We start from the raw sequence: 26,247 nt of genomic DNA, 5'->3' as shown, positions 1-26,247 counted from the left end.
CGCTGTACAAAATGATATAACATGATTCAAGTAGATTTAAGACATAACAACAAAAGTAGGACAGAGATCCACTGGTGATTAACCTTCCGGAAAATGCAAAAAAACAACAACAAAAAAAAAAACACCTAAAACAATGACGGGCTACTTTACCTTAGTGTTTGCACTCACCTTTCAACAAAAGCACTTTTCTCTGAGTCACTACAGAAAAAGTACAACATGACACATGAAGGAATGAGCTATCAGTGTAATTGTGGGAGTATTTCCGGTGGGATTACATTATTTGTCATGAACTAGGCTATTAAGGTGAGGACAGTTATTTCCGGAGTGGTATATATCTGAGAGACACTAACAGAGGACTTTTGTATCAGGTGTCTTCAAGGGTCTTTAGTTACGGGAAGTCAACCTACTGTAAGTTCCAGTCAAGAAACAAAAGCTTGTGACTTAAGCTAGAGGCCATCTTATGACTAACTCTTTGCATAGATGAGTATTGTGATAAACTGATATGTAGTAGTAGACATATGATATTATACATGTGTCATGTCTATCTATCTATCTATCTATCTATCTGTCTGTCTGTCTGTCTGTCTGTCTGTCAGTCAGTCAGTCAGTCAGTCAGTCAGTCTGGATAGATAGATAGATAGATAGATAGATAGATAGATAGATAGATAGATAGATAGATAGATACACATGTGCACACACACACACACACACACACACACACACACACACACACACACACACACACACACACACACACACACACACACAGAATTGACACAAATACAGATACACACAAGTTCAGGTCGCCCTACTTTGTTTACTTAACTATTTAAATCACTCATGTTCAAGTCATTTGCAAAGTGTGCAAATAAATACTGTAAAAATATAGCATCATTAATTTAATTATTTAAATGTTTATTTCATGAAATGTCACAAAGCACTATTAAACATAATACATAATTTGAGAAGGTGGAAATTACACACACAAAATATTTTTATTGTCCTTATTTTATTCATTTGGAATAAAAAAGCATTATTTTATGCCTTCTATGGACTTTAATATTCATGTTTTTTTTTAGTCTTTGTAAGGAACCGCTTCTATAGGCTACACCTATGGGTGTTACCTGTTTCATTTCAGTCTCTTGTAAGTGAGTGAGTCACGCTTGAAAAGTCCCTCAAAATGATCTCTAAACTTAGATAAAAGCTTCCATTTAAAAGAGTCCACACTACCTGTATTAAGTGTCTTCAAGCTCCAGAGAAGATCACTTTCTTGGTCGTGGTCCAAAAAATCCTCAGTCTGAAGTCAGCTGTGATTGGACGGATCTGAAAGCTTTCACGTGCCATGGAAACACCACACACACACACACACACTCCTCTGTCAACCCAAAGGGTGGAGTGGGTCTTCTGAAGACGCACACAACCACAAACCCTGAACTGAAGGAAGAGGTTGAGGAAAGAATTTGAAGTCAACAATACATTTTAAATTCAGTTAATCATTTTTAGGCGAAAAATTAGCACTGTAATGTAAAGCGTTGCCTTTTATACTCGTCATATCTTGTAAGTTTAGAGCACGTGTTGCATTTACACATCTGTTGTCTGAAGAAGGTGGACATGTAGAAACCCGGGTGTTCTGTGGATGTCTTCAGTCATGCAGGTTTCGCGGGTCCGCGCGGCGCGTAAAAGCGAGTGGCTCAGATGCGCTCTCGCGCACCACTTCAGTCCAGATCCCTGCGTGGAAAACGAGATCGTGGTTTTGGCTACTGGCGTGGACCAGTATCTCCAGGAGGTGTTTCATCACCTGGCCTTTTACAACGGCGATGATCTCGTCTCGGATGAGGACTTTAGGAGTCTGTGTTTGATTTTGGGGATTCCCGCGAGCGCAGGGACTGAGAATGGCACCTCAGAACAACTTCCTCGTGTGCTTAACTTTAAAGAATTCCACGCACGACTATGTGGATTTTTCTCGCTTAAAGCTCAGGAAAGACAGACTGGAGCTCGACTCCCGGTCAGTGAGGAGACCGAACACATCGAGCGCGAGATCCGACTCCGGTGTCCCCGCGTCCGGAGGAGAAAGTGCGTCAGTTTTGATCTGTCTACCGACCATCACAACCGAAAGAGGTCAGTGAGAAGATCCGGACACTCTCAGAATCTGAATCATTCGCAGACTTCTGCTGTGGAATCCACGAAAAACGCAGGTACAACTTTCTCACACACACACACACACACACACACACACACACACACACACACACACACACACACACACACACACACACCTGAGCTGTCAGGACAGGTGGACCAATTTAATAGCTGCATTTTTCCATCCAAAAACTCAAGCCTTAGGGGACATTTTTAGTCTTTCCTGATAATTAATGAAGATTTATTTACGGGAGATTAAGGAGTGTAATGTCTGTGCCTTCCAGAAATTGCAAATTAATTAATTATTAAATGTAATTTTATATAAACAAACGTATTACTGCTTCCACAAAAATATGAACTGTTAACTGTTTTCAGGATCATGTGACACTGAAGACTGGAGTAATGATGCTGAAAAATCAGCTTTGGACCACAGGAATAAATTACATTTTAAAATAGGCCTATATTAAAATATATATAGGCCTATATATCTTTTTTAAATTGTGATAATATTTTACACACAATATTACTGTTTTTACTTATTTTATCTATTTTGATCAAATAGATGCAGCCTTGGAGAACATAAGATACTTCTTTGTGTATTATTAAAGTAAATGATAACTATCCAAATAAACAATTGATTTGTCACCTTTCATACAAGATTAAATCTGAAATTGTTTTACAAACAAGCAGAAAATTATATTTAACATTTATTTATTAATTTGTATTTACACTGATTAATAAATAATGTATAATTTCTCTGAATTAATTTCAAAGCAAAAATAAAGTTTAGTAATTTTACTGAAGGTTTAATTTTCTAATGTTTATTGCAGAGTCTGTTATTATAGTAACTCAGAGAACCTGACTATTTTATTTAAAATAATTAGTAAACAGTTTTAATAATAGTAACATAAAATATTTGAAATTAAATTAAAGGCATGCCATTGAATTTATAATGTATATGATTTTACACATCTAATAACAATATTTGATTTTAAAATAATTTAATAAAATAAATGTATCATATTTATTAAAATTATTGATTAATAAATCATTTTAAACCCTATAGCTACCTTATATGTGTTTTCAAATGATGCATTTGGTCAGTACTGAAGATGTATTTGTACTATATTTGTTGCAGTGGATGTTAACCCTCAGAGGAGATGGCAGGACCAGCTAGAGTTGGAGAACGCCAGTCTGAGGGAGTTGGTGGAGGACTTGCGTTCGGCCCTGCAGAGCAGCGACGCGCGGTGCATGGCACTGGAGGTGGCGTTACGCCGGAAAGACGTGCCGCCCCAACACACAGCTGGTGGAACCCCGGAGAGACAAGACTGCAGCGCTGAGGGAATAACAAAATCACGGCAATCCAAACACATGGAATGGGACACCAGAAGGAGCACTAAAGACCTCCTGCGAGAGCTGGAGCTGATCCGTGCTTCACGTGATGGACAGCTGGAGGAAGCCATGAGGTTTAACCAGAGGTTAGAGGAAGAGCTGATGGCAGCGTATGGAGAGCTCAGCAGGATGCAGGAGACCGTGGACAGTGTCAGGACTGAGAACGCACGGATTAAGAAGAGGACAGAAGAGGTCAGAGGGTCACTGGCTGCAGGGCTGGAGGGTGTGAAAGCTTTACAAGACCAGGCCAAACGAGCTGACCTGCTCCGAGAACGAGTCCAGAGTCTGGAGAACCAGCTGGAGAAGTTCAGGTACTTTTCACTTTTAATCAGCAAATGCTATCATACAACAGTTCAAAAGTTTGAGCTCAGTAATTTTTTTGAAAGAATTTAATACTTTTATTCAGCAAGGATGCATTAAATTGACAGTAAAGACATTTATAACAGACGAAATGCTGTTCTTTTGAACTTTCTATTCATCATAAAAATCCTGAAAACAAACGTATCACGGTTTCCACAAAAGCATTAAGCAGCACAACTATTGTCAACAATGTTAATAATCAAAAATGTTTCTTGAGCAGCAAATCAGCATATTAGAATGATTTCTGAAGGATCATGTGACATTGAAGACTAGAGTAATGATGCTGAAAATTCAGCTTTGCATCACAGAAATAAATAACATTTAAATGATATAAAAAAATATTTTAAATTGTAATAATATTTCATAACATTACAGGTTTTTTTTTTTACAGTATATGATCAAATATTGCAGCCTTAGTGAATATGAGACTTCTTTCAAAAACATTACAAATATTTCGAACGGTACTGTCTGAGGATTATTAAAGGTATACCGTAGTTCACCCAAGAATGAAAATTCTATTTTTGTCCATAAAATAAAAGTCAGTGGGGTCCAAAATAACACTGGAATCCATTGACTTGATTGTATTGACAAAAAAAAGAAGACGTTTTTCAAAATATCTTCTTTTGTGTTCCACAGAAGAAAGAAATGCATACAGGTTTGGAAAGACATTTATTTTTACTTAATGTTTCTGTCAACATTTTATATTGGAATTATCAATAAAGCAAAATTAATTAAATTGATCAAAATTATACAATTATTCTGAACCAGTTCACTTCAAGACCTAGTCGCAAGCATATAAAGTTCTGTCATGAAACTCTAGATGGCGCAGGCTGGTCCTTAACTCAATCCGCTTGCAATCACATCGTTCTCTATAGGCCACAGCTGATTGGTTCCTGCTGTATCAGTAGCCAATGAGCTCGAAGCTCAACCTTCAAATACTTAGTCAGCGCGCTTTCAGAAACCCTCCACCTTCCCCAGCTCCACCTGTATAAATCTGCTATGGGTAATTCATGTATGCTATGTTGTACAGCAGCAGCATGTCTTGCTCACAGCAGTGTGTCGTGTGTGTATTGGCAGTATACGTCCCGTACTTGCCCTGCAACAGCAGTGGTGTTGCAGATCTATTCCACCAAGACCAAACATATAAAAATTGTCAGACCCATTACTGTGCCAAACACTCAGAGAGTTGTCATGATAGAAATACTTTTCTAAGACCCTGAGCAGACCACAAAGGCGTTCCCAGACAAGAAACCATAATCAACACAAAATCTTGCATAACTGTAAGATTCGTACCTGCACTGACGCTCCAGAGTGGATTCTGGCTTGAGTTGATGTTGATGAGTCAAGGAACAGGGGTTGGTTATGACACAGATTGATTATTAAGGAGTAGCATTGAAGGGCATGTCGCAGGCATGCTTGATTTTCCCTTGACAGATGTTAATGACCTGCCTTAATAACACAGGATGGTACAGTTTCCTGAAAACGCTTATTACTCATTTGCTTTCAAGTGTGAGCATTACAGCAAATCATTCAAAGCCGCTATTACAGCATCTAACTCTACATATCTTATTATATCCTGTGAGGAAGGATATAAGGTAGGCCTGCGTCCAGACACGTGTTTAAGCAGGAATGTTGGACAGACAGCGATCATCACTGAACATAATGCAGTCAAATTATGCTGAGGAAAAAATCTGAGGAAAGGTGTTCAAACTAAGTACAGAGAAATTATATGTGGAGTATTTTGTGGCTTTTAGTCAACATCTATTAGCATATGTTAGTGTACTTCTACAAGCTAAAAAGGTTGTAAAAAAAAAAAAAAGTCGTTTTTTACATCGACTTATGAAATTAGAAGATGTATTTTGTGGTGAGTTTTCATATTAAATTCACTTAATGCACAAGCTTAAACAGGGAATTTGTAATATAGTATCACCAAACACAATTGCTAAAATAATTTTAGTCAATTGTAGCATATTTTTTAATCGATAATAACAGTAAGAAATATAACAATGGGAAAAAAAAACTATTAATTTAATCTAATTTATATGATTTTGCATTTAAAATATATCATATTACACTTATTATTACAAAAATATTATAAGTACAATATGTTAAATAAAAAAGTATAAAAACAAATTCAAAGCAATAATTAGAAATCTGTCATTACTAAAGGTCTAATTTTTCAAGACTTAAACAGGAAATGTGTAATTTCAGTGCCAATAGTGTCACCAAACAGAATTGAAAAAAAAAAATATATATATATATTTAGTTTTTACACAGGTTTCCTGAACACTTCTCTGTCTCTGTCTGCAATTGAGTTTGAATTAGAGATTACACAAACCAAAAACTAATGTTAACAACTGTAGCAAGCTTCGGTAAAATCAACTAATAAACTTCTGTATTCTTAGAACCATTTCCAGCATTCATGGCCAAATGCCAGTGTTAAAACTTTAGCTCACATTAACCTTGCTATCAATCAAGTAGATGGCTGGCTTTCACGCTTAGCAGATTAATATCTGGGTTAATATTTCATTATTTGCATCACAGAGCGGTGATGTAATGCTCATTCCTCACCTGGAAAAGCAGGTCGAAACCTGCCAGGTTCTGCAGGGACAGTAATCAAGCATGCATTAAGAAACGCAGAACATCCTCTTTCAGTCATGTGATCTTAAACATTTTAATTCCAAAGATCTTGACTCACCTGCGCAGATGGTTATTTGATCATGTTTACAGTGCTTTATGACTTATTCTTAGGGCCCAGTGCACCTGCACAGAGCTGAATATGAACAGAACCGAAACACTAGTTGAACCATGTACGTCCGGATTTCCCTCCCTCCACGATGATGCCCTCATCAGAAGAGGTAAGGAGACCAAAAACCAGTCAGAAACCAGTCAACTTCTCATTCAGATCTGAAATGCATGCATGGCATGCATCTCAATAGCTGTGGCTATGTTCAGGATGGAATACTAGCATACTGTGTAGTATGTAGTGTGCACTATAGCTACTTTAAAAAAAAAGCATCATACATTAAAAGATATGCTTCAATATTGTCATGTGACATCATCACTTGCATGTTTACTTCAGCAAGTGATGTGTAGCATCATCTTGGAAATAAATGCAAAAATAATTGTAGTAGATCATTTAAGGGATAGTTCAAACAAAACATTTAATTATGTCATTATTTACTTATCCTCATGTCGTTCCAAACCTGTAGCTGTCAATGGAGGGACAGAAAGCTCTCAGATTTCATCAAAAAGATCTTCATTTGTGTTCGATGATCGAACACAAATGAAGATCTTTTTGATGAAATCTGAGAGCTTTCTGTCCCTCCATTGACAGCTACACAACTACAATTGATGCTTCAAAAAGTTCATAAAGAGATCGTAAAACGAATCCATATGAATTGAGCGGTTTAGTAAAAAAATTCTTAAGGGACTCGATCCCTTTATATGATAAACAGATTGAATTTAGGCTTCTATTTACATATAAACATTCAGTTGTGGTAAAAGGAAGCTCAAGCATGTTCACATGACTTGTGAGAACCAATGAGGTTCATTCTTGTGTTACGCAGCACTTCAGCAAGAACCAATGAGGTTTGTTCTCACGTGTCAAGCCGGTTCGGTTGAGCTTCTGTTTATGTTCACTGATCAATGTTCATATGTGAATAAAAGTCTAAATTAAATCTGTTCATCATATAAAGCGATCGAGTCTCTTCAGAAAATTTGGACTCAACCACTCAATTCAAACTGATTAGTTTTACGATCTCTTTATGAACTTTTTGAAGCGTCAAAGTGGTAGTTGTGTAGCTGTCAATGTAGAGACAGAAAGCTCTCAGATTTCATCAAAAAGATCTTCATTTGTGTTCTGAAGATGAACGAGAGTCTTACGGGTTTGGAAAGACACGAGGGTGAGTAATTAATTAAAAACATTTATGTGAACTATCCGTTTAAAGGGATACTCCACTTTTTTTGGAAATAGGCTCATTTTACAACTCCCCCAGAGTTAAACAGTTGAGTTTTACCGTTTTCGAATCCATTCAGCCGAACTCCGGGTCTGGCGGTACCACTTTTAGCATAGCTTAGCATAGATCATTGAATCGGACAGGACCATTAGCATCTCTCTCAAAAAAATGACCAAAGAGTTTCGATATTTTTCCTATTTAAAACTTGACTCTTCTGTAGTTACATCGTGTACTAAGACCGACGGAAAATGAAAAGTTGCGATTTTCTAGGCTGATATGGCTAGGAACTATACTCTCATTCCTGCGTAATAATCAAGAAACTTTCCTGCCGTACCATGGGTGCAGCAGGCGTAATGATATGACGCAGCGCCTGAAAATAGGTCTAATAGGTTAGACAAACTTAGTCCCGGTCACGTTGGAAGTTACCGAGCTGGGGACTTTTTTCAGGCGGAAAAATATCGAAACTCTTTGGTCATTTTTTGAGAGAGATGCTAATGGTCCTGTCCGATTCAATGATCTATGCTAAGCTATGCTAAAAGTGGTACCGCCAGACCCGGAGTTCGGCTGAATGGATTTGAAAACGGTAAAACTCAACTGTTTAACTCTGGGGGAGTTGTAAAATGAGCCTATTTCCAAAAAAAGTGGAGTATCCCTTTGAAGGCAGTAGTGGTCATGTGATGTCTCTGTGCAGAAGAAGGCCTGCAGAGGTCAGTAGAGGGTCGGGCAGCATCAGACGAGGAAGAGGAGGAGAGAGGCATGGATGAAGGGCAGTGCTGCCACCTGGAGGTCAAACGGCTGATTAACAGATTACACAGCTGTGCTAAAGGGTAAATTATATCCTAAATATCAAACAAAACAAGTCTATAATTTCCTTTCTGTGCTTTTTGGCCACAACACATGCATGTTTTCATTAATCGGACATGTTCTCCTTCCACAGGTGTCAGAAAGCTGCTATCTGTAACTGGCTTGTCTCTCAGAGCTCCGTTCACACCAAGGAAACTAAAGGATGCGTGTGGATTCCTCAAGCGGAGGAGAGGGGAAATGGAGCAGTAAAGGTGAGTGTTGAAGCAGAAACTATGATGATGTGTTTTCAGGATTGTCATCCACCACGTCTTCTCTAATGAACCCTTGCCTTCTCTGTCACGGACTGCAGATGAAGCAGAAAGAGGCGGACGGCTTGAGAGCTCATCATTCACTGCTGGAGGAGAGACTGACTGATGCGCTCACTTTACTGCTGCAGATTCCACATAAAGTGAGAATTAGATTCAATGACAGGGCCTGGTTTCACAGACAGAGCTTAGATTAAGCCAGGATTAGGCCTTAGTTCATTTAGGACATTAAGGTAGCTTTAAACGTGCTTTAGAAAAAAACATTACAGGTGTTCATTTTGAGACAAAACAATGGCACTGACATATTTTAAGATGTCAGTGCGAGTTGCTTTCAGTTAAAACAGCTCAAACATGCATTTTAGTCTGAGACTAGGCTTAAAGGACAAATCCAGTGAAAAATGAACCTAGGGGTAATTAACACAAGATGCGTTTTCATGATAATCGAATATAAAGTGTTTTATCTTTAAAAACAGATTAGCTCATAACAATAGTATATGGGGCACAGAGTAAGTAAAAGTAAATCGCTAGTTAATACCACTAACAAGGCTCAAAATAGCCTCACACTAACACGGTAGCATTATGAGGGTCCATACATGCAAACCGAAACATTGAGAACTTTGTAAGTGTACAGACAGTTTAATAAGAAGATACTTTATAAAGACAGTACATTACGCGTTTACATGCAGGATCCATCTTGGAAAACAGTCTCGACTAGTCGAGCAACGAACGCCGCGCTAAGTGAGCTGGTCGATAGGAATTACGCATAGTGAAATCTAATCATAGTGACGCGTAATGTACTGTCTTTATAAAGTATCTTCTTATTAAACTGTCTGTACACTTACAAAGTTCTCAATGCTTCGGTTTGCATGTATGGACCCTCATAATGCTACCGTGTTAGTGTGAGGCTATTTTGAGCCTTGTTAGTGGTATTAACTAGCGATTTACTTTTACTTACTTTGTGCCCCATATACTATTGTTATGAGCTAATCTGTTTTTAAAGATAAAACACTTTATATTCGATTATCATGAAAACGCATCTCAGGGAACGATCGACTCGGTAACCATGTGTTAATTACCCCTAGGTTCATTTTTCACTGGATTTGTCCTTTAAGCCTTGTCTGTGAAACCAGGGGTAGATTTGTACATTCTTGTACATATTTGTCAAGATATGATACGGCATCCCTTTATTGTAAGTCAATAGATGTTTGTTTTTTTGGCCATACTCGCCTACTTCGGTTTAGGGGTTTTTGATTTCAGACGCAGCCTTAGAGAGTTAAAAATTAGGTTGATACCTGGTTAATATTACTTCCTGTTCATTCATCACACCGGAAATGAAAGGTCAAGTCACCTTTATTTATATAGTGCTTTATACAATACAGATTGTTTCAAAGCAGCTTTACAGTGATAGTCATACAGTCAAGTCATGCACATTGCATTGTGGGATATATTGTTCCTTTCAGTGCACTTTGTTTACATTTTGGCAAATGCAATGCTCTTTATTCTATGCATAAAGAAAATGCAGATGACTGTATGCATACTATATACTGCAAAAATTGTATTGTAGAATCCCTTTCTGAATAGCCAGTGCTAAATTGCACAGTAGACTCGCATTGATAAGTCCACACTGCCACCTAGTGATTAAGTTACGTAATGAAAACGTTTGTGTTCTGACCCCTAATAGAGAGTCTCTCGGCGGATCTTGGGGAAAATACTGATCAACACACTAGATCTGTGTAGCAGAAAAAGTCCCGGTAAGCTCTGCCTAGATGTGTTTCATTTACTTTCTTTTGTCCAAAACTGCTGGATAAACTCCCATCTTGTCCTTCAGACTGCACTCCAGTGTTCCAGGTCGTGGACACACTCTGCCAGCAGCTTCTCTCCAGTGACCTCCTGGATGGAGGAGAGGAGGAGATCTGCAACGGGTCACGACCTTCTGTGACCTCAGGTCACCCAAACACGTCCAACCCCCTGCTGATGTCCTGCTGAGAGCTCACAGATGTCCCGCTTAGGACACTTTCTATCAGGGTACATTATCACATTTACTATTTATTACATCATTTAATACATCATTTATACTTAAATGCGTTACAATTAGAGTTTTAAACTGTATTCGCATGTTTTCAAATTGTTGTTATGCGTCATATCAAATGTCATAAAATAAAATAACATTTATTAATAATTTTTAAAAAACAGCTCATATAAAATTTCGTTTGACCTCTTGAAGTGGACAAACATCATTTTCTCACCGTCTTCCACTTATTTAAAAAAATAAATAAAATGTTTATTGAATTTAAAAGTTTCTAGTCCCATTTTGTACCCTATTTGTGGAAAGTGTCACCATGAAAACATAACTGACATTTCCTATTTTCTTATGGAATCATTTTTAATTTTAGAATTTTTTTTTAATTTATGTGTTCTCGTAATCTTTCATCAATATAACTTCCCCTTCCTCTTTCAGTGACATCTCTTCTCTTCTCTGATGATGTGTTCACTGGCGTGAGGGCGGGGCAACCTGTCACTCACATGGGATCCTCCAATAGCAAACCACAACCATCCAATCAATTCCCAATGGCCCAAACGAAGTCCCGCCCTACATTTTTTGCTTGTTCAAGAAGCCGGTTAACTGGGATATACGTCACAATATGGAAGAAAAGACTATTGCAACTTCTGATTCATGCAGACTTTAACCTATTCTTCTTCAAACGCATATTACATAGTCTCCTGAAACCGTTCCACGCGTTTACCCTTGTTACGTGCAAGACATGAATAGGCCACATTATAAGACGCTTTAGAGTTCAGTCTCACTGTGATGTGTTACTGTAATTTCTCTGCAAAGCACTTAATCTGTGTGAGAAAAATAATGCTCTCATATGACCCTCTTACAAAATAATTTTTAACAATTATATTTATGCTACGAAATAATATCGGTTATATTTGATAAAATAAAAAATACAACTTTTTTTAAAGAAAACATTTGGTTAATTTTTTGTGCATGTGCATGTGTCACTGATATCATCACATGATTGCATTCCATGTGACACGGGTCACATTTCCATTCCCCGCTACAGACGGTGTGTCGGCTCATTGGAGGAATCCTTATGAAACAAGATCCTGAGAGCTTCGTACATTTGACCAGTTTTTAATTAGAAAGTAAAAAAACAATGCCACCTGGCTTGATATTTTAATATCTAATGCAATGACTTTTAACCCTTAAAAGCCTGACATATGAAACAATAGTCAGGAGAAAAACTATTTTTATAAAATGAAACAGTAAAAAAAGTTTGCATACAGTATGTGTTTTTTTTGTCGAGTATCATATTTGATACATCAGGCTTTTATGACTCATATAGTATATAAAATAGGAGAATATGGAGGCCCAAACGGAACAAATATATGCAATTTGGTGCATTTGCTGATATTTATATTGCCAAAAAGCAAGATCTGATGTAAATGTAAAGCAGTGATATCTTTAAAACAATATACCTCTTAGAATGCTTATAAATATCAGTCGTCGCTCTATATCTCCCAATAATATGTCTTAGTAAGATGATTTTTAAATGCTTAGTTTTCTGATCAAAGCTCTGTAGTTTTTCTGTGGAGAAAATATATATAATGCAATGACGATTAAGTGATGTACAGGTAAACGTTCCTCAAAAGCCTATTTAATACTCACATTTTAAACAGATTTTTCTAACAATATAAAAGTAATATCTTATGGTTACTTAAAAAAAAAAACTAATTAAAGATTTCACAGCAAAAGAACCATAACCTAAATGCCAACGTTTTTACAATGATACTAAAAGGCCTTTTACTTGCTCAAAACTAAACTATCAATCAGACGACAAAAGGCATAGATTGTGAACAAAGGGTTTTTTAGCAAAGCGTTGATCATGTTGACAATTTAGAGGCCTTAGAAATCTGCTTATCGAACACGATACATTAAGGTTAAGAGGGACTTAAATGCCTAAAAACTTCTTGGTACATTACAAGTCTTATTTAATCATTATGTATTTTCTTGCTACTGTATAGTTCTTTTGTTTAGTGTTGTGAAGGTCCAACCCAAACATCTGTCAGATTACAAAGAGCCTCAGTGTGTGAGTTTGTCTCCGAGTGTCTCAGGCACATTGTGTTCTGAACGAATCTCTCAAACAACATTCAATCTTAAACTACAAAAGGATGATATAGAAAAAGCATTTAGACAGAGTCAGTTCTCCTGGGATAATATCTAGAAAGCTCTTGAAGCTTCCTCCTCCATCCAGACAAGCCTTGGCCTCATTCTATGTCCGGTCTTATCCGTGTCAATCCCTATTATTCCCACACCAATCCGACTGAGCCGCTCTCATGCTGGAACCAGATCTGCTGAGTTATGCGTCTGCATGATTTGTCTTCCTCTGTGTTATGTTTGATAAGGATGGAACATTGTCTCCAGAAACTCTGATAGAGGAGGAGCAGCGGCATTGTGATTCACGGCAGAAAATGACAAATGCAAGGTCACTGGATTTGACGTCAACTGGGACATTTCAAACGTTCACTTATCAGACATTTATCATCCTGAATTTTTTTTTTTTTTTTTTTGCACCAAATCATATTGACACTATTGTTCAAAACTATGGGGTCAGTAAGATTTTTTTAAATACTTGCATTCATCAGGAAATTTATCAAAAGTGAAATGAATCAGTAAAAACGAGCTTTTGAACTGTCTATTCATCAAATAATCCTGATTTTTTTTTTTTTAAATCAAGGTTTCCACAAAAATATTAAGCATCAAAACCGTTTTCAACATTGATAATATTAAGAAATGTTTCTTGAGCAGCAAATCATCATAGTAGAATGATTTCTGAAGGATCATGTGACACTGAAGACTGGAGTAATGATGCTGAAAATACAGCTTTGATCACAGGAATAAATTACATTCTAAAACACTATAATTTGAAACTATAATAATATTTCACAATATTACTATTTTTGATCAAATAATGCAGCCTCGGTGAGCATAAGAGACTTTCTTTCAAAAACATACAAAAATCCTTCCAACCCCAAACTAGTAATAATAATATTTTACATTACTTCATATCATTACTCATAAATCATTACCCAACAGGCATAATTCACTAAACAATTCAATAAATGTGACCCTGGACCACAAAACCAGTCACATGGGTCAATTATTTTAAATTGAGATTTATACATCATCTGAAAGTTGAATAAATAAGCTTTCCATTTCCATTATGATAGAACAATATTTGGCAGAGATACAACTATTTGAAAATCTGGAATCTGAGGGTGCAAAAAAATCAAAACATTGAGAAAACCGGCTTTAAAGTTGTGCATTTATGTTTGCGATTGTGCTGCATTCACTCACAAAAATAAATGTTTTATATATTTACGGTAGGGAATGTATAACATATCTTCATGGAACATGATCTTTACTTCAATAAAAGAAAAATCAATAATTTTGACCCATGTTGGCTATTGCCACAATATACCCGTGTGACTTGTGACTGGTTTTGTGATCCAGCAAGTTTTGCTACAGTATGTCAGTACAACACATCTCAGAAGATCAGTGCCAGTGTGATTCTTCATCATTAACCATACCCAGCAGCATCGGTGTCAATCAGGGCCGTCCTGGTGCGATCGCCGTGAGGGCCCCGCGAGCATGGGCCAGGGCCCCGAGTCAAATGGTATGAACACAGAAAAGCACAGGGCAGTCGTACGAAATAATATAATCTTTTATTTCCAGCAATTTACAAGTACCTCTGTTAAGTCCACTTGACAGTGTCAGATTGAAGCAGCAGGGGCAGAACTGATGGGGAAGAAATCATAGGATTCGGAAAACCAGTTACCATTCCTAGCTGTACACTCTTGGATAACCTGGTAAGTTTGCTCTGGTCTTGCTCGAAGGGGCTGGGATCTGACTCTCAAGCTCAGTTTAACTCAGGGAAGGTTATGTTTTCTTGTAGAAAGCTATATTAGATCAATAAGAGAGGGAATAGTATATGTGACAGATTAGACAACCCTCAAGCAAATATTAATTCACTCTAAATCTCATGGGGATCTCAGTGGCTTTGCTTTGGATGAGTGACCACCAATACATCTGCCCTGGAAGAACACAACGGATGGGATGATTTGTGTACACAAATCAAATGAATACATTATGAAAATGTAACATGAATTAAAAAAGCTCATATACAAAACAAAAACAAATCAGAAGACCTATAAAACCTACGTGTTGAGCCTTGCTTGTGATTTGTTAAGGCATATTATGCTCAATCACCGAACCAGATCGAGTGTGAGGTTTTGCTGGATATTAGGCACCAAACTTTGATATATTTGTTAAAGTTTACCAAAAAAAAAAAAAAAAAATTACTGATAAATGTACAGTAAACATCTCTACTGGTCCAATGCAAAGAAAAAATGCAACAAAATGAAAAATAAACATTTATAGAATAAATATATTATTTACAAATAGCTTTGTCACATCTATAGAAATAAATAAACAAAGCCTCCCGTCCCCTGAAGAAATATTCACAACTATAGAGAGCTGTCATGGTACAATGGCAGCACCGGATCAGTTGCACAAAAATGTTTGTGATGTTTGTGAATGCATAATTGTGGTACTATAATAAACATGTGCATATGACACATTTTTGCAGCTGCATGCTCTCCCTGCACAAGCGCGACCTCTTGTGGCAACGTCTGACATTACAGTACATCTTGTGCACAGTGATCTATTGTGACATTAAACACCAACAATTCGCCCTTGCAAAGTTAAAAAACAGACATTTTAGGGCAGAAACCAAAGTGTTTGACACAAACTGACAAGTTACAGTTAAAACAAAAATGGATACGTTCACAATATCGTTACAAACAACGCCTTTTTAATGTTATGTGCCCGTCCCAATCCATTTTGCTGACGATGTGCGCGAACTGGTGAGATTTACTAGCAAATGGAGCGATGTTTCTACACAGCCCTTTAGCAATGGGAGGCTAACATTAGAGTTAAACACATTGTCGATAACTGGAGGTCAGTTGCTTTATAAGGCCTGACTAGTTATTAAAGTGTACATTAGTCTACTGGCAACTACTGATTAGAGACTTTTTATGGCCGAGAAACAAGGTACAGTTTAGCTGCTAGCCATCCTATTCGCCTTTCAAGTGTTTCTGAGTGGCATTAATCTCACAAAATAACATTCGAAATGAAATAATCTCTCTCCTCTTCCAGCATGAAAGAAACTCTTTCAGGGATTTTAATAAAGCATTACTTCAAAATCACATTCGGGAACCGGTTACAAAAGCACTTCTTCAGCTAGCATGCAGTGGTACAGCAGTGTAGATGTCAAAATAGCCCTTTTAATTGTTTTTGCATAATTATACAGAAATTGTTCGATAGTATTGTAATAAGGCTTTTAAGGCAAAGCGTTTCATGTTTCTTGCCAATGAGCAGGTGCTTTTTTTTGGTAATTTAATTCACCAATTGACCCTTAGCTAAGCTTTGTGTTAAAACCTATTGTATTTTTTAGTTGACTGTGATGAGTGTTTTTCGACTCCAGTTTAAGGCTTTGCATTTTTTAAATCACATTACTGGGTAATTTAGCCATTTTTTTTTAAAAAAGGAAAAGGGCAGCTAAAATGCTTTGCAAATGCCTATTCCTTTCAGCTACATAAGAATCATTTCCAATTAATTTTGAACACTGTGAGCACATTTAACTAAAAATCATGGAAACTCCGGTTAATTTCTATAGATGTTATGTAAAGCTTATCTATGTTTCCATTCACCTATTTTTATGTGAATTTTGGGATACTGCATAAAAAAGAAAAGAAAAAAAAAGCTGGTTGGAAATGCAGAGATGTGCAAAAATTCTTAAAATTTGTTTTCTCGTAAATAAGGTCCCTTTTGAGATTCAGTCTCCTCTATTAAGACCAGGTAACCCTTTCAATCTCTAGCCTGAAATAGATATTCAGGTCATTTATGTGATGGTCCAAAATATTTTTTTTTTTGTCTTTAGTAAGCAATGGCTGTGAGTGCTGCCCTCAAAACACATCATTTTAACTAAACCATTTTGTAGCACTTGGTGATTAAGCATTCTATGTTCATTTGCCTCTCGTGAAATATTTCAAGTTTAGGTCGATGTCATCTTTACATGCAGCCAACGCGACTGGCCGTAAAATTGGGCCGAACATCCCCATTGAAAAATAATGAGGATTGTTGTTCTCCCAGTAGCTAAACAACAACGAAATTACAAATCAATACTAAAGCAATAATGTCATCAATATAATCATGGTAGACATAGTAGCCATAACAATATAGATATTATTTCTCTATGTGGCATTATAAATAAAGACATTTGTGTTGCTTGGACAGAGTCAAAGGAAGCAGCGTGGATCAATCACCCACATCTGTGTCCCGATCTCCAATTAGCCACAGGATGTGGAAACACAGAGCCAGGAAGCCCGTCCCCAGCAGGTCTCCCAGGGCGGTCAAGTAGGGAATGGAGAAGTTGTCGGGATCCATCCCTCGACTCCACATCCAGTTAACCATCCAGTCTGCAAGGTACAGCAGGATCAGAACCTAGACGGAAGGACAGAATGTGTCAGTGTGGCATGATGGAAATCGCCTGGGAAATGCAGAACATTTGAAGGTTGATATAAAGATATTTTATTTTGCATAAAACAATTTTAACGCATTTTTAATGCAACTTAATTGATGCTAAAAATTCAGCTTTGAATCACAGTGTCGCATGATTCTTCAGAAATCAATCTAATTTGATGCTTATTTTATTCAGGATTCTTTGATGAGTAGAAATAGAATTCAAAATAGAATTTTTATGTAAAACTGTAAATGTCTTTACTGTCACTTTTGATCACTTTAATGTGTCCTTGCTGAATAAAAGTATTAATTTCTTAACAGTGACCCCATCCTTTTGATTAGTAGTGTATTTGTTTCGCATTATAGTAATAGAATAGAATTTTATGTCATAATGCACAAACATTGTAAAAGTCTTAAAATAAGGTTAATGTTATTCATGCAAAGCATCATTTCTTAAAGCATCTACTTAACTGCTGGCTCGAAAACGTTTTTGAAATCAGTGCTACCTGACTAGAGAAAACAAAGAAAAAAGGCTGTTGTCTTCACTTTTGCCAAATAGGTAGGAAAACTTTAACACCCATAATGCACTGGGCATGTTGCTGTCCAAAGCCACTCCGATCAGTCTGCAATGGATACCCTTGACCAGTCAAATACCGCCTTGCTTTAGTAGGAAATACTTATTCGCAAACTTTTTGTCATAATGGTGTCGACTTGTATCGTTCCCGGGTGCAAGGATTCAAAGAGTAAATGTTTAGCGTGAGAGTTATATTTGGTTTTGCAGTGAAGGATCCAGCGAGTTGTTGGCTGCGGCTAAAGGCTAAATAATTGAGAATGCTCGGTGGAAAACCTAAAAAACCTCCTTGTTTTTAGTCAGCATTTCAACCTGGATGACTACGAACAGCGTGCTTTATGCCAAACGGAGGAGGAAAAATAAAAGAAACACAACATAACATTCCTTTTAAACCTCAAATTTCCTTGTAATGAGGAATACAGTAGATGCTCAGGTATACCTGGAGCAGAGCAGCGGCCAGGTAAAATGCAATGAAGACGTAGGTGAGAGAGGTGTGTCCACCCTGCATTGAGTTAATGGTGTACAGGAAGACCAGATGACCAGGAGCGACCAGGAAGAAAAGCACTCTGGCAGAACGGGAGTTGACACCTGGTGAGAGAGTAAAAGTTGAGCTAGTCTTCGCATGACCAAATGAAATAAGACACAATACAGGAAAGTACGCATCTATCAATATTTACTGATTACGTCTTTGCTAATAATAGGTCTGGTGAGTGTGCCATATCTTTTCACTCACCTGACCCAAGGAACGAGCTCCAGGGAGTAGGGCATTTAATGGGGGTTGGGTTTGGATCCGTTAAGGGCAGGGCGTTCATGTGCAGGTAGGTGGAGATTCGACTGGCTTGTACCGCCACCAGATTGCCGCCCACTCCTGCAGCAGGGCAAAACAAACAACGTAAGCAATGATCTCCGGTGTGACAGTGAGAGAACAACCGTCAGAAACACTGACACGATATGATAAGGATATGCACTTGATAAGGAGTCTTACCGTTGATGACAGGCGTGAAAACCGCCATTCCAGCAAAGTTGGGGTTAGAGACCGTCTTATCCAGAATGAGGCCTCCAACACTGTTTCAAAAGCACAAAGAGAATAAATCTATTTTTAACGACACAAAGGTACTGCATCTATGGTGTCAGATAAATGATTGACATATCGCTGTCAGCCGCAAGTGAGTAATCCATCCATCATAAAGAGGAATGAGGAAATGAGCATCTTTATCTTAATCAGTGTTTTCCTACCTGCTGATAGCCATGGCGATAATGACAGGCTCCCATCCGGAGTACAGCACTTCTCGGGTGGACGGTATCCGCCGGGCGATTAGTACCCAGATGGGCGTCAGGGCGACAAAGAAGGCACAAACCATCGGGTTGGCATAATCATTGAATTCTGTAAGGAAAAATTTAATTTATTTAAAGTTAGCTAAATTGAATACATTTTCACATTCCATGGTTATAAATGACAAATTTATAAATATGTGTAAATATAATAAAAAAATAAAAAAAAATATATACAGTATATATATATATATATATATATCATTCTTTATATTTGAAAGCTGATAACTGATATATTGGCCGATAAATCTAAATCCAAAGTTTTATATAATTTTTGAGAGCCTGATCACAAAAACAAAAGTTTCACCATTAAAAAGGCCGATAATGATAACATAAAAAATGAACATATATCGGCCGATATATCGTGCATCCCTAATATATATAGTGCTTTCAAATTGATGAATCACTATTAAACGCATCTAACATAAAGGTTTTTGTTTATATATTATATGTGTGTACACATACATGTATAATATATATATATATATATATATATATATATATATAAATATAATAATACATATACACACATATATTATATAAACAAAAACTTTAGATTTTAGATTAAATTAATTTCTAAATGTCTTTAGAAACTTGAGGGATTATTCATAAATTAAAAATAGGTCTAACAAACAGTACATTTAAAACTATACATTTACATAAAAAAATAAATAAAAAAAATACATTATTATTATGTTGATTCAAGTTGAAGCCATGATAAAATAATGGTCATAAAATACAGATATCTACATTCTTCTGATTGAACCGTCATGATCAACATGTTTAATGCAATACTTCGGAATTCAACACCAGTTCAGACAGTTTCAAAACCAAAGTTGGTTTAGAAATCACAATAACACAACATTCTTTTGGTTGTAATTTTGCAGCAAAATACTGAAGAAGTTGAGTAAGATGAATGCTTGGTTGACCTACTGTTTTCACTCTGGCAGTTTTAAATGTTTACATCCAGACGGTTTGGTCTTGTGAGGTTTGATAAGACATAAACATGCAATCATTCTTTACCATAATGTTTCCATTTGCACATTCTCACTTCAGTACAGTTCACCACACATCATCAAAACACCAAGGTGTTGCCACAAAAAAGCTGAACTAACAATAGATGTGTTATTGAGTCGTTTCTTCGCAATCGAAATGAGAAAATGTCCTCCCACTTAGAGAGTGTTGTCGCTTTATGGGTCTAAAGGGAAAGACTGCGGAGTCTAATGTGTATATGAAGCAAGCACTCAGAGATTAAAGACACCCTCAGTGCACTTCAGAAACCTGTGAAGCACAAGCCCCAACATGCCCCGTTACGCTCTAATGTGACTCAGCATGATGACTGTTAAAACATATTACTCATGAGAATCAAAAGTACACAAAAATCATGATAACCCGCATCAGAAGTCTTGATAAACTGTACGGTGTTCTATTTGAGTAGATTTTACAATGTAATGATTATTAGTGTTAATATTTAATATTATTGTGGAAACCATGATACACTTTCAGGATTCTTGAATAAAAAGATTTTTAAAAACAGCATTTATTTGAAATAAAATTGTTTTGTAATAATTTAAAAGTCTTTACTGTTACTTTTGATCAATTTAAATCAATTTAATGCATCCTTGATGAATAAAAGTATTCATTTCATAAAAAAAAATTAAAAAATCTTGACCCCAAACTTTTAAACAGTAGTGTAAATATAAATATAATGCTTATGTGCATACTGTATATAAGCATATACACAAACATATGCTTACTCTTATATTACAACTGCACTCTTTCTTCTGGATTTTTAGCTTTACATAACTGTAATATTTCCGTGCTCTAGTTTAACATTCATTAAAAGCATGTGTGTCTTATATTATTGTGAATGGGTAGATGCACGGACTGAGAGCTTGCAGAAAGCACATTTCACTTCCTCAGCATAGATGCGTAAGTGACAAATAAACCTGAAACCACCTCTTCAAACCGAGAAAGAGCTTGTGGTTTTCAACTACGCAAGGGAAAACTACCACTGTAATGCTGGGTGACAGACAGGAGTGATAAGGCTTTCTAATAGTAATGGGAAGTTTGTCTACAATGATAGAGTGTCAATTAAAGTCGGTTTATGGCTGTTAACCTGCAAAATGTCAGGGTAGCCATATTAATGTGGTTTCAATACAGCTTCACATACAGTATAATGTACATGAAACAACTTTAAAATTTAATTATGATTATTTCACGATTTTTTTTTATTAAAAAGTAAAGGAAATTGTGTTCTTTTTAAACCACTAAGCAAGTGTTGAGATGCCATGACTGTGGAAGTTCCTCTGCAAAGCAAAGAAAGTGGCATAATGTGGCTAATTAACGAAGATAATGAGTTTTGATGTTATCTTCAGTTAGTTTATTTTCAGTTGCCAAGATAGATCCATATACCTCCATTGAACTCGACTTGGTCCAAGATAACGAGAGGAACGAGAATTACGTTTCTAGGGCACAGGGTTCATAAGTTATACGCTAGAATGCATGTGAATCTGCAAATTTAGGGTGCTTGCTCATTTATCTGCCTGCACTTGGATCACAAAATGCACTGACTGTAGATATCCGATTACAGCAGTGTTCCCGAAGAGCTCAGCCAAAGAACTGCGGCATTCACTCACCGAGTTCCTTATACAGGCCCGTGCTGATGCCAGCCAACAGGGCCAGGGTGATCAGGTCACCAAGGCTGGCAGCAATGGGGGTGGCCACGTTGTCTGGGTTGATGCCAACCTTCCTGGATGCAATGATAACCCCGATCATGATAAGACCTGGCCAGAAGAGGAGAGGAAAGATTTGTCAAGTTAGTGTTGAAATGGTGGAATTAACACAGGAGATTGTGTCAATCCCAAACAATGGAGACCAGTCATTCTTAGTTTTTGATACCTCCTGTTTGGAGGATATATTTCCACTCTAGTGTTGAAATGAGACCTCAGAGCTGCTTTGTCTTTCCAGGTTCAAAAACAAGCATTAGCTGTTACTCACCTCAGCTAGTATTTCTTTTTAGTTGCGAAAACATTGTCATAATGTTTTAAACTATACGATAAGTCATCATTTACTCACCCTGGTGTTGTTCTAATGCCCTTCTTTCTTTTTCGTAACACAAAACACGATGGAGACTGCTTTCGTCTATAACTGTGCAGTAAAGAGGAAAGCGGTCTCCGTCGTTACAGACCCCTCTCATCCTGTGATACCATTTGTACGGTATTTGCATTGTATTAATTGTGTTTTGTGATGTGTGTGATTGTATTGTGTATATGTGAGCCTTTTAACCAAAGACAAATTTCTATCACTGGTTGATAGATAATAAAGTTTTTTGAATTTGAAAAGGAGAATTTTTTTAAAATATCCCACTTGCGCTCGTCCATATAATGGCAGTGAATAGCGACCAACATCAAGCTTTTTTTTTAAAACACAAAAGTATCACAGAATGATCCCATTCGACATGTGTCCTATATTCCAAGTGTTCCAAGTAAGATTTGATGAAAAACAAACCAAAATTGAATGTATTATTAAATGTGAATCCTGAGCTTGGCCGTTGGTCTTCTGTGCTCGACTGTGTGTTCGTGAGACTCTTTTAGCGCCACAGTTCACTCTGTGTCACCCAGAAAAACACACAAGTTGTGAGAAACCAAGACATGGCATGAAATACTATCCATGTACTTTCTATATCCGTTGTGTTCGTTGCAACAAGAAGTTACCGCGTTCACATCTGTCAACTCTCATTCTGACCACCATCAGACAGACGGAGTTCCGGTCTGGAGATATTTAACACAGTTAACGAAGTACACAAATACTTTTTGGGGGATTTCTAGGCTTATTTATTCATCTTGATTCCTCAAAACTTTTTCTGGGTGAAACGGAGTGAACTGTGGCACTAATAGAGTCTCACGAACACAGAAGACCAACGGCCAAGGTCAAGAATTTTGCTAAATGATACATTCAGTTTTGCTTTGTTTTTTTTCCAAACCCAATCGTATACCCCTAGAACACTTGGAAAATATGACATGTGTCACATGGGATCATTCTGTGATGCTTTTGCATCTTGTTTTAAAAGCTTGATGCTGGTTGCTATTCATTGCAATTATATGGACGAGCGTGAAAGGGAATTTTTTTTAAAAAAATTCCTTTTGTGGTCTGATAAAGAAAGACGGGCATACGACATAAGAACAACACCAGGGTGAGTAAATTATAACTTAATTTTCAATTTAGGGTAAACTATCCCTTTAACATTACTTAATTATAAGTTTTGCTTTATTACTTACTGTTTATCCCATATTTTTTATGAACATGCAAAAAAAGTTTATCTTTTTTTTTTTTTTTTTTAAACAAAATATCTCACAAATGTGGCATTATGATCGGATTTAGTTTTTGTAGTAAAAATATATATAAAAGTCTTAAAGCTACTTAAAGAAAATATACCAGGTCTGTATTTCTACATTTCTAAACATTGTGTTTTTATCATAAATAATTAAAACAGACACATTTGCAACTAAATTAATTTTAATACATATATATACAGCAAATCATATCTTGCTTATTTTATTTATTTTCTCTTCAAATGTATTTAACATGCTGCACTGAGAAGCCATCTAACTGCAACGTTGTAAAAACATTTGATGCTTCCCGGGATGTTACCCCAGACACAAATTAAACTACACAGTGTCAGGTTCCTCAACTCAGAGGTACAGTAGATGACAACCTCTCACCTAGCAGCAAAGAAGCGATGAATGCGGTGGCCACACTGCTGGCACAGAGCAGGACGGCATGACCCATGTTAAAATTACCCTCTGGAATCCAGCCAAAAATGACTGCAGCGATGGAAGCCAGGAAGCCGACCACAGTGGCCTGAACCTGAAAGCAGGAAGGACAGCATGAACTCAGACACCTCTTTTGGCCATCATTCCTGAGGTTCAAAGTCTTCTGTCCCGTTCATGTCAAGTTTACTTTGATCTCTTTCATCATTAGTGTACACATGCCATTATTGGATTTTAGGGTAATTTCCAAGAAAAAGATCACCCAATCATTACATAATTGTTTAGTCGAGCGTGCAATCTGGAAACGTCAAACCTCACGTGATATGTGACTCTGGCTTTGCTCATTATGTGCAAAAATCGAACAAATCTTTAGGACTGACAAATCTGATCTGTTTCTTCTGAAATCACCGACTTGTTCATTCATTCAATATTCACAACATGTACAGTATAAGGACAAATAGAGAAAATATGTTTTTGGACAGCTTCAGTCAATACTTTGACGTTCAGTATTGTTATTGTTAACTAATTATCATTTTTGGTCATTTAAATAAAGCTGAAATAAAATAAAATGGAAATATTAGAACTTTGGAAACGGAAATAAATTAGATGAAGTTGAAGTACTACAATTACTAAAACTAAAATTGCTAACTGAAAATATTAATAAATACTATAATATGATTTAAATAATACTAAAATAACACTGATGACGTTGCATATGTAAAAAAATATTAAGACTAAGACACGTTAAAAAAATGTATAATTAATTTTAAACCACTTTTGAATGTGGATCTAGTAGGTATTCATTGGATTTCATGTGCTTATTTCATAGTCAGATATGCCAAATAATCAGATTTGTCTGAACAAAGCCTTTGTGAAGTGAAGAGTTGGCATGTACATTGGACAAACAGGATTGATATTTTTAGAAGGTCTCCAACCTGAATTAGTGCGAGGTTTCCCATGATCATTTTCCACATATCCTTGGCGGTATCCATTTGTCCAATATTAGCCTGGTGAGACGGGGAAAGAGAGAACACAGGAAGTCCATTTACAAATGTTCCCATTATAGTTTAACCACTGCACGTTCCTCTGAGCGAGTCTGCAGCACTAATCTCGCTCAAGAGTTCAAATGCCGTTTTATTTTTGCAATCAGATTCAACATGCCAAAAATCTGACCTAAAGTTAACTTTCTAAAAATAACAAAAAAACCTTTACATAATTTTAAATCAAAATGTAATAACTTTCTCTGCCTCTGAAACAACTGAATAACTATTAACAAACTAGATTTTTCATTTACATTTTCTAAAGAAGCTGGCCTACATTTTTTCAGAATCTGGATATTTCTTCAATGTAAATCATTTTCATCCGCCAGGAAAAGAAAATTAATATCTTATCGCTTAGAAAAGCTGCATGATTCGAGGAATCATTCATGTTTCGGAGCGCAAGCTGAATACTTTGGGTTACGGGTTCAGAACAAAAGCATTCGCAAGCACCACTAATAATATCATTGTTAAACATTTCATGATCCAATCAAATCCCATCGGATAAAACAAAGCCCCGTCCTACATTCTTTCCCACTGGATATTCTGTTTCACTCACATGAAATACATGAAACACTGTCTTTAAGGACCACCAAAAAAACCGAATAGTGCTGATACCATTCTCATTAAACTGTGATGTTTCCATGAAAATGAAACAATGAAACATACATTGCAGGAAATGTACATTTTGCTGGTGCTCAGTCGCCTTGGACCCAGTTTCCACTAGAACAAACAGTGGTCAGTTTACAAGACAAAAGAGGGTTTTATGAGCCGGACAGATGCATCTAATCCTCCTCTCCCTACTTATCTCATCTCTCTCAGTGCAGACACTAATGTCAAGTGGCCCCGGCCCTAAAGAGGGTCTTTCCCAACCTGGACCCACTCAGCTGGGCCAACACCTGCCTCAAGAGAATCGTTGTGTCTTAAGAAACATAAAAAGTAAAAACCTCTAAATAAAAATGTTTTGTGGCTTGTAGTTCATGTCTATT

The 26,247-nt window shown here is 36.8% G+C and overlaps 2 protein-coding genes across 5 annotated transcripts in view; one reads left to right on the top strand and one right to left on the bottom strand.

Annotated features, from left to right (window-relative positions):
- The first annotated feature begins 1,064 nt into the window (after window positions 1-1,064).
- Window positions 1,065-13,660, top strand: LOC309487896 (EF-hand and coiled-coil domain-containing protein 1). Its single transcript, XM_082155849.1, has 9 exons — window positions 1,065-2,195; window positions 3,278-3,842; window positions 6,643-6,749; window positions 8,542-8,677; window positions 8,788-8,905; window positions 9,004-9,102; window positions 10,641-10,710; window positions 10,788-10,984; window positions 11,418-13,660. Exons 1-8 carry the CDS (start codon window positions 1,637-1,639, stop codon window positions 10,943-10,945), a joined length of 1,812 nt encoding a protein of 603 aa, XP_082011975.1. The 5' UTR covers window positions 1,065-1,636; the 3' UTR covers window positions 10,946-10,984; window positions 11,418-13,660.
- Window positions 13,661-14,670: 1,010 nt separating this feature from the next.
- Window positions 14,671-26,247, bottom strand: part of slc41a1 (solute carrier family 41 member 1) — a 31,473-nt gene continuing 19,896 nt past the window's right edge. For all 4 annotated transcript variants that reach the window (XM_082155876.1, XM_082155878.1, XM_082155877.1 and 1 more), the window contains 8 exons: window positions 25,157-25,228; window positions 24,174-24,318; window positions 22,089-22,235; window positions 19,354-19,501; window positions 19,103-19,182; window positions 18,851-18,985; window positions 18,557-18,705; window positions 14,671-17,528 (listed from right to left, as the gene is read on the bottom strand). In XM_082155876.1, coding sequence (XP_082012002.1) covers window positions 17,343-17,528; window positions 18,557-18,705; window positions 18,851-18,985; window positions 19,103-19,182; window positions 19,354-19,501; window positions 22,089-22,235; window positions 24,174-24,318; window positions 25,157-25,228 — 1,062 coding nt within the window. In that variant the 3' untranslated portion in view covers window positions 14,671-17,342. The remainder of the gene's footprint in view (window positions 17,529-18,556; window positions 18,706-18,850; window positions 18,986-19,102; window positions 19,183-19,353; window positions 19,502-22,088; window positions 22,236-24,173; window positions 24,319-25,156; window positions 25,229-26,247) is intronic.

Source organism: Leuciscus leuciscus (assembly GCF_965113295.1).
Source record: "Leuciscus leuciscus genome assembly, chromosome: 23".
Lineage (NCBI taxonomy): Eukaryota > Metazoa > Chordata > Actinopteri > Cypriniformes > Leuciscidae > Leuciscus > Leuciscus leuciscus.
This window is presented reverse-complemented; position numbering and strand designations above follow the sequence as displayed.